Consider the following 8,569-nt stretch of genomic DNA (forward strand, 5'->3'; position numbering starts at 1 on the left):
TTACATGGTCAGAGCCAGAGGCGTTCCATAATAGTCCTGCATTTTTCTAATTTTATTTTGGCAAAAGGAACAGTGGGTAGATATGGTACATGGCTTTGTGAAAAATATATTTTGTTAACATAGGGTCTGTTTATTTAAACTAAAAAAAAATCTTAAAAAAATTGAAGCAGGTAAGAATCGCTTCTTAAAAGAGTAGGAGATTGCTTATTTAAAAAAAAAAAAAAAAAAAAGTTTAGACAAATACTTTAAAAGAATAGAAAATTGTTTATTTGATTAAAAAAGTATTTTTTTATGGAAAAAAATAGTTTAAACAAATAGATCTATAATATTAGAGATTTTACTATAACTAAAATAATGTAAATAAATGAGACAACAGTTGAGCGAATTTTGTATAGTTAAGTTACATTTTAAATCATAAAAACATGATAAATGGAGGCACATTGAACTTTAAAGCCATGCTAATTGCCCTCACCCTCCTTGGAGCAATTAAATTCGTTTGCATGCATTTATTTTAAATAAGTTTAGATAGAGTTATCTATGATATTGTTGAATGTTAATATAGTTCTTAAATCAAAATAGGCATTTTAACTCATATTATACATGGACAGGGTTGTGCACATGTGCGTCCTCGTGCATAGGCTGCATGCAAGTTTGTAATTCATCCAATCCATTATATCTTGGGAAAGGGAATGGCCCACGGCCCAATAGATGTGGAATTGGAGTTGTGAAGAAAATAGAGATAGGAACTAGGAAGGTATCTTGCAGTCATGAACACAAAGTGACAAACATTGAATGAAAGCGTGTTGAAGTTGAAGTAACTGAGTAGCGTAGCCATGAGACGGGTGGTTATTCACCATTGTCTGCATGGGAGGTGGTTACTAGCACTAGCAGTAGGATGAAACAAACAATAATAATAACATAGTTTGACTTATGCTACGCGGTCATTTTAAGGTTGCCCTTCCAAATTACCACTATGTCCTCCTCATAGGGTTGGTTGAAGTTGTCGACAAGTTGTATTTGCTTTCATACTTGGCTGAGGCTCGCACTGAACTTGGACCAATTGCTACTGCTCTACGCCTCCATCTCCATGCAACTACAAACCCCTTCCTCAATTCGGTCTCAGTTAAATGAATCTCGTATTTATTCGGATCAAATTTCTTAACTATTTCATTTTTATAAATTATTATTTATTAAAAGTATTTTTAAGAGTATGATGTTAATACTTCTCTTAAAAGAATGTTAAAAATAAAACACATAATTAATTATTTAACGATCCTTATTTAAATTGTATAGATTTTGAAGTCATCATAAAAGTTTGTCTAAACTTATAATATTATAAAATCAATATTTAATATGCATATTATTTTAATAAATTTAAATACCATCTAGTGTATGAATTAAAGGGTAGGTGACAATAAAATTCAAACATAAGATTTTATCATATTACTTTTAAGTTTTTATCTATTAGACCGATTTTAATAGTTGAATTTATTATTAAAACAAAGAATAAGACTGCTAGTACGTATGCTAAAAAAATTGTGAAGCTCGATTTTAAGGTATACAGTTACTTTCTACTATTTGTTTAACTTCTTATGCGGATATTTTGTTTTCTGATTTTATCTTTTATCCAATAAACATATTTCTAATGTAGTTGAAAGAGACAATGTGATTGTAAATCACATTTAAAATTATTTTAAATATTAAATATCATTTTATATATACAATTATATTAAATATTTAAAATAGACTATTATATATAATCTTTATAAATTTAGATATAGTAAACATTATTTAAAATGTTGAATTTTTGAATAACATATTAATATAAAATATATAGTACATTTAAAATATTTTTGGTGTCTTGAATTTTTTATAAATATCGTTGGTGTAAAGTTTTTATTGATTTTGTCAATAATTAATTTTTTTATGTATATAATTGACTGATCTCTTGTTGCTGTTTAATTTTAGTCGTTTGTTAACGTAAAGTCTTTTATATATTATTTTTTAAGTATGAATATTGCTATAAAAAGGTATGAATATTTATTAAGTTGACTATTCTGATTAATTTATAATATGTTACTGTGATGATTCTGATTTTAACATAACAATAGATTGTTACAAAGATTTAATAAATGATATATATTAAAAATATAATATAATATAATGTCATTAAAGTATTCAGTCCACGGCTGAGATCAGTAGTGTCATCAATTACTCCCACAAGCGGTTCAAGTTCACCATAATCCAGTGTTTCTCAGAGCGCAGTATCATACAGCATTCTCAAATAGTAACCGTTGATCAAATTTCATTACCGAGAGTTGTGGGTAGAAAGAAGGATGTAACTGTGCACAAGGCCGTATCTGATAATATCTTTGGAGATTTTGGCATCCTTTTCTGATCTCTGAGTTATCTCTCTTCAATTGAATATGTAATATAGTATATTATTTTCTCACACTGCGACATGCCGTGGCCACCTCTGCAGAAATCTGAGAAAGAAATGAAAGAGCTGGCACAGAGCCCAACACTTTCATTAGAAAAAACGACACGCAGCTGAGAATATAAGACGAGACAACTTTGTCTAGACTTCGCAACTCTCAAGTCTCAACCCCTTCACTCCCTTCCCACCTCAACAAAAATCATATCATATCATATAATAATATATATACACACATACACCCTTTAGGAGAGACCCACAAGATATGAATCCCACATGGTGATGACCATGATAGAGCTTCAAAGAGGGAAAAAGGGAATGGGAAATTTTCAACCCATCCCAACCATTACAAGCTTTGAAGTTTGAGCTCAAAGTCCAACATTCCAAACTTGCATAGAGAGATACAAGTAGTTCAGATTTTGGGGGGTAGAGAAAGATCTGTGTATCTGTGTAAGTCTGTGCCGTTTGTGGGGATTGTTTTCTTGAGAAAAGAGGAAGCGGTGCTTTGTGTTTTATTGTTAGTGTTAGTGTCAATATGAGTAACTGGTTGGGCTTCTCTCTTACTCCACACTTGAGGATTGATGAAGAATTTGGGAGAGAAAACCAAGAGCGTGGAGGAGGGGGTTACCCTCCTCCTCCTTCTCACCCTCACTTGTCTGCTATGCCTTTGCGTTCTGATGGTTCTCTTTGTGTTTCTGACTCCTTTAGCCACTCTGCTGCACCTCAAGGTATTGCATGCCAACCTACACCCTTCTAAATTACCTTATTTTGAAAAGATAATCGGTTATGGCATTTCTGGAGAGTGCTTTTGAAGAATAAGTAACTATTCTTTCCTTAATCGAACTTTTTTATTCTCTATATTCAGTGGTTTTGTTAATATATGGCTTCTTCTGAGTGTCCTTTGTGTTGCTTCCAACCCTTTGCATGTTGCCCAAAACAGTTTCTTTTGTGCCCTTAAACTTGGTTGTTGGATAAAGTTTGTTATTTTTGTTTATCTATGAATTAGCAATGAAATTTGTGTGGCTGGTTGTAGAATGGAGATATGATAATGCAATAGGTGGAGGGAATTCCAATGAAGAAGGTCCAAAGCTTGAAGACTTTTTGGGTTGCTACTCAAACTCCCCCATGGCTGAATCTAAAGTCTTTTGCCAAGACTCTCAACATGACCAAAACCAAGGACAGAATAATGTTTCCAAAATCAATGTTAATGTGGCACCAAGCTTTTGCACCAATACAGAGATTGAAGCTGGGGAGAGTCTCACAAACCCTTCTTCCTTGCTCCAGTCTTTCCATGCATATAATGATAACTCACATGCCCTTATTCCCACCAATGGCATGTATAAGTCATGGTTAGCACAAACTCAGTTTTCTGAAGGAAAACCTTCAGCTGAGGCTAATGGGTGCAATTTCCAATCTCTGTCCCTCACTATGAGCCCTAGTGTGCAAAATGGGGTTGGTGCAATTTCCTCTGTTCAAGTGAGTGATGACAATCGGAAACGGGTCATGGCAAAATCTCATGCTAGAGAACCAGTCCCTCGCAAATCTATTGACACTTTTGGGCAGAGAACATCTCAATATCGTGGTGTTACAAGGTAGGACTTTGGAAGAGTGGATTTGTTCGTTACATAATTTGATACTTTGTTTATTTTGATGAATTTTGCTAATTTTTTTCTTTGGGTTTTTATTTATTTTTTATTTTGTTAGGCATAGATGGACTGGGAGATATGAGGCCCATTTGTGGGATAATAGCTGCAGAAAGGAAGGGCAAACAAGGAAAGGAAGACAAGGTGAGAAAAACATGTTTTTGGTTTTTTATTCTGTAGTTTTTTGGTTTATTGTCATTGACCAAAAGGAAGAGCATTTTCAAGAACCAAAACAAATCCTTTAACCTTTTTTCATTTTTATTCCTTTTATTTTTTACTTTCCTCTCTTGTTTTGAAAGAGAATATACTAACGGTCTGTTTCATGCACTGGTTGGATTCTTCTCCCTTTTTCATGGCTACTTCAAATGTTCACAGTTTACCTTGGTGAGTGACACTCCTTCACACGCATTGGTTCTCTCTCTTTACTCCTTTACCATCTTTGTAAATCTTACCCTTTACTATAACACGGTAACTGGTTAGATACGCTACTAGATATGAAGCATTGAAAAGTATGCTTGGCTTCTGAAGATAATTTATCGCTTTTGGCAAACAATTATATCTCTGCATTATTATTAGGTGGTTATGATAAGGAAGAAAAAGCAGCAAGGGCTTATGACTTAGCTGCACTCAAGTATTGGGGTCCAACAACTCACATAAATTTCCCTGTAAGGTTTCTGAAACTTGTACAGTTTCTCCCCTTGCAAAAGTCTTACCTATGCCCTTAGTATTGCAACAGTAAAAATAGTCACAAGGGAATTAAATTATTTATAAAAAAAAGTCAATATTTCCTATGTATTTAATTTATGTGGCTTGAACCATTACATAGTAACTGTGATCCCTCCACATGTGTACTGCTTCTTAAATGCTCAGTTAAGCACTTATGAGAAGGAACTTGAAGAGATGAAGCACATGACCAGGCAAGAATTTGTCGCCAATCTAAGAAGGTACATTAATTTATTTTAATCATGTGATCTTTAGTAAATTCTCTTTTTTTTTTTATTTGGCATTTTCTTTTCCCCCTCATATTCAACGTGGTAGGAATCGTCCTTTTTGTTTCCCTCGAGCAGGAAGAGCAGTGGATTTTCAAGAGGGGCATCCGTGTATAGAGGCGTGACAAGGTATGGCCTAAAGTGATGTACTTTATAATTAATATGGGTAAAGTTTTGCATGAATTATTTTCTGCAATTTTCAGCCTTATAATTAAGGTGGGCAATTATTGTCTAACATATATCTTTTTCTCCATGTATCATTTCAGACACCATCAACATGGAAGGTGGCAGGCCCGAATAGGAAGGGTTGCAGGAAATAAGGACTTGTATCTTGGTACATTTAGTAAGTTTGTAGACCCTATCTCTCTGTTGCCTTTGTTTTTAAGCTTCCACTTCCCTTTTTAATGATCATTTTTCCCTCGTTCATTCATGTATCATAGTGTCACATGTAATATATAATATATAATTTAATGCCTTTTATAATATCACTTCAGTTTTCATGTGAGTATCTTAATTATTTTCCCCTTATTCCCTTGATTTGGTCATTCTAATTACCTAGCCATAATAACTATTGTGTAGGCACACAAGAAGAAGCTGCTGAAGCATATGATATAGCAGCAATCAAGTTCAGAGGAACAAGTGCTGTGACCAACTTTGACATAAGTAGGTACGATGTGAAGAGAATCTGCTCAAGTTCCACTCTCATTGCTGGAGATCTTGCAAAACGGTCTCCTAAGGACTCGGCTCCTGCCGCGGCAGCTGAGGATTTCAACTCATGTGGTTCATCGATGCCGGCTCAGCCACCCCCCTTGGCTATAACTGATGGTGAACATTCTGATGAGTTATCCAACATGATGTGGAATGCAAACAGTGATGAACAAGCACAGAATGAGAGTGCTAACATCAACAATGTGACCGAGTCATCACAACAGGTTTCACCAAGCAACAACAAGGATGGTTTGAACCCTCAAAGCCCCAAGTGTTCTGTGGGGCTACCTAATGAGTTTGGAGTGAGTGGTGCAGATTATGGACATGGTTACTTCACCCTGGATGGACCAAAATATGATGATGGGAACAATGAAAATGACCACATGAACAACAACAGGCTTGGAAACTTGGGATTGGTTAATCAAGTTCCCATGTTTGCTTTATGGAATGAATGATGGGAATGTTGAGATGAGATTACAAACATTAGCTTAGGAAAAAAAAAAAAACTAAGATGATATGGTAGAATTATTGAATGATTATTGTAGCTTGGTATGGTAACTAGTTTTGTTTGCAAGAAAAGGGATATGTCAGTAGTGCTGATTGATTCCTCATGTGTTTGGTAGGTAGGGTACGTATACTACTAACTTGCCAAACATTATCCACTTTTGTTAACGAGAAAAATAGAATGCACAAAAATCAATCATGAGATTCGTACCAAAATCATGAACGCAGCAAATTACTTATTACTATCTTCCTTGGCTGGTAACAAAATATTCGTCCAAAATTATATCATTTGTCTAAGTTAGCAAGGGTACTTTTTCTTTGACTCGAAGGATATTTTGATGCCTGAATCTTCATAGAAAAATGGTTCAGTTTGTCATGTAAATAAAAGATGACAATAAAGTAATGGGGTAAAGGAAATAGAGACATCCATGTCTTTTGCCATCACGACAAACAGGAAAGACAAAGACGAAGCATTTCCCTACTTGGCATCATGACGTTACTTTCAAGTTCTTAAGCACTTGTTCAAACACCCAGAAAAGAGAAAAAAGATCCCTTAGTGCTTCGAAGTTCGAACTCATATCGTACCTTACATATAAAGCTTTTGCTCAATTGTGTTGAGGGAAAGATTATTGAACTGATCGAGACTACGTGGTTCTGGTTCATCTTTACGTGATATGTTATTAGGGGATGATGGACCATTATGTGATTAATAACGATTCTTTAAAAATAAATCTTTAAGAAAGTCAATAAAATTTGACTTCGTGAGATATAGGGAATAATCGGGATCATAAACATATGTTAATTCCCAAACCGTACAATAGTTTGTGAGCGTGGGATATGCATAATTGTCTTACTATTTATGAAAATTAAGTATGCATGTGATAGTGAATTTACTTATTTTGTCCTGAATTGTTGATGTATCTAGTTTACCATATTGTATCTATGTATGACGAGCACGTGGTTATTTGACTAATTATTTATTGTTTAAATATTACTTATGATAATGACAAGTTTTTCGTGAACCTGATCTAGTGGTTCTTTCCATGTGCTTCCATTAGTGTTTGACAGGTCGGAAACTTCGACATTCCCTAATCTAAAAATCTGTTATACGGAGAAGGAACTATCTATACCTATTATAAATTTAATTTATTAAGGAATTTTATTAAATAACTACTTTCTTATTACATATTTTTACTTCTAAATTTGTATTATACTTTTCATAATTTTTAAAATTACTCGCTCTTCATCCTTTATATTTACTTATTTTAAAACAATCATATTTTTTTCCTAATGCTTTTATTACGTGAGTTGTGATATTTATAATTGTAGTATTAAATTTATTAAAATTTATTATTTTCCTTTTTCATAAATATTTTTAAGGTTTATACTTTTCTTTTCGCTGTATTATTATCATCCACTACGTTTATTATTATTTTTATTTTTTTCTTTCTCAAAATAAAACTTCGAAAAATGTGAAGAAAAAAAAAACAGTATTTTCTAGAAAAAATTAAGATTACACTTTACTTTAGCAACCAATAGTTGATAATTACATTTATTTATATAACAATGGTAAAGTTAAAGTTCAATGATCAAAGCAATAATTTAATAACATATTTGCAGATTTATCTTACATTAAAATAAATATTAGTTGCAAAAATAAAATTTTCTATTTTTATTTTCATTAATTATATAAATTAGACATTTTTTTTTCAATCATTTTAGCAATATTTTTAAAAAAATATTAAATTAAAAATAAAATAAATACACACTATTTCAATTTTTAAATTATAATAATCATTTTATTTTACAATTAGAATTATTTTTAATTTACTTATCCTATATAATTGATGCATAAAATAAGAAAATGTTAATCAATTTTTTTAATAGAAGTGTAAATGAATTGAATTTTATTTCTAACAGGACTTAGAAGATTATTTTAATAAATTTTTATAAAAGTTTGAAGTTAAACTGTGGAATAAAGTATTTATTCTAAAGTAATTAACAATTATATATTTTTATTAACTAACATTTTATATATTTTTAACAATCTTTTCTCATTATAAAGGTGTTTCTATCTTATGTTTCATTAGATTTTTTTATAATAACATCTTAACTTTTAAAAATATCGTTTAACACATTTTATTTTTCAGTTCTTTTGATTGAACTTTGCTATATAATGGGCGATATACCAATTTCATGTAATGCATTTTTTTTTAAAAAAAAAATGTATGGATATTTTTAAATTTTGAGTAATATATAAAAATATAAAGACAAATGAGATATGTGGGAAA

The 8,569-nt window shown here is 32.0% G+C and overlaps 1 protein-coding gene across 1 annotated transcript; it reads left to right on the forward strand.

The window, feature by feature from the left end:
• The first annotated feature begins 2,486 nt into the window (after positions 1-2,486).
• LOC109802963 (Integrase-type DNA-binding superfamily protein) lies at positions 2,487-6,520 on the forward strand. Its single transcript, XM_020364397.3, has 9 exons — positions 2,487-3,162; positions 3,468-4,026; positions 4,139-4,221; positions 4,453-4,461; positions 4,654-4,742; positions 4,948-5,021; positions 5,145-5,195; positions 5,333-5,409; positions 5,646-6,520. Exons 1-9 carry the CDS (start codon positions 2,970-2,972, stop codon positions 6,227-6,229), a joined length of 1,719 nt encoding a protein of 572 aa, XP_020219986.1. The 5' UTR covers positions 2,487-2,969; the 3' UTR covers positions 6,230-6,520.
• The last annotated feature ends 2,049 nt before the right edge of the window (positions 6,521-8,569 follow it).

This window comes from Cajanus cajan, chromosome 5, assembly GCF_000230855.2.
Source record: "Cajanus cajan strain Asha chromosome 5, NIPB_CcT2T_4, whole genome shotgun sequence".
Classification (NCBI taxonomy): Eukaryota; Viridiplantae; Streptophyta; class Magnoliopsida; order Fabales; family Fabaceae; genus Cajanus; species Cajanus cajan.

Bases quoted from the DNA above. Each gene is read 5' to 3' on its own strand.
- LOC109802963 (XM_020364397.3), top strand. From the start codon at position 2,970: ATGAGTAACTGGTTGGGCTTCTCTCTTACTCCACACTTGAGGATTGAT. The intron at 4,743-4,947 runs GTAAGGTTTCTG...TTAAATGCTCAG, and splicing joins CAACTCACATAAATTTCCCT to TTAAGCACTTATGAGAAGGA. The intron at 5,022-5,144 runs GTACATTAATTT...TCCCTCGAGCAG, and splicing joins TTTGTCGCCAATCTAAGAAG to GAAGAGCAGTGGATTTTCAA.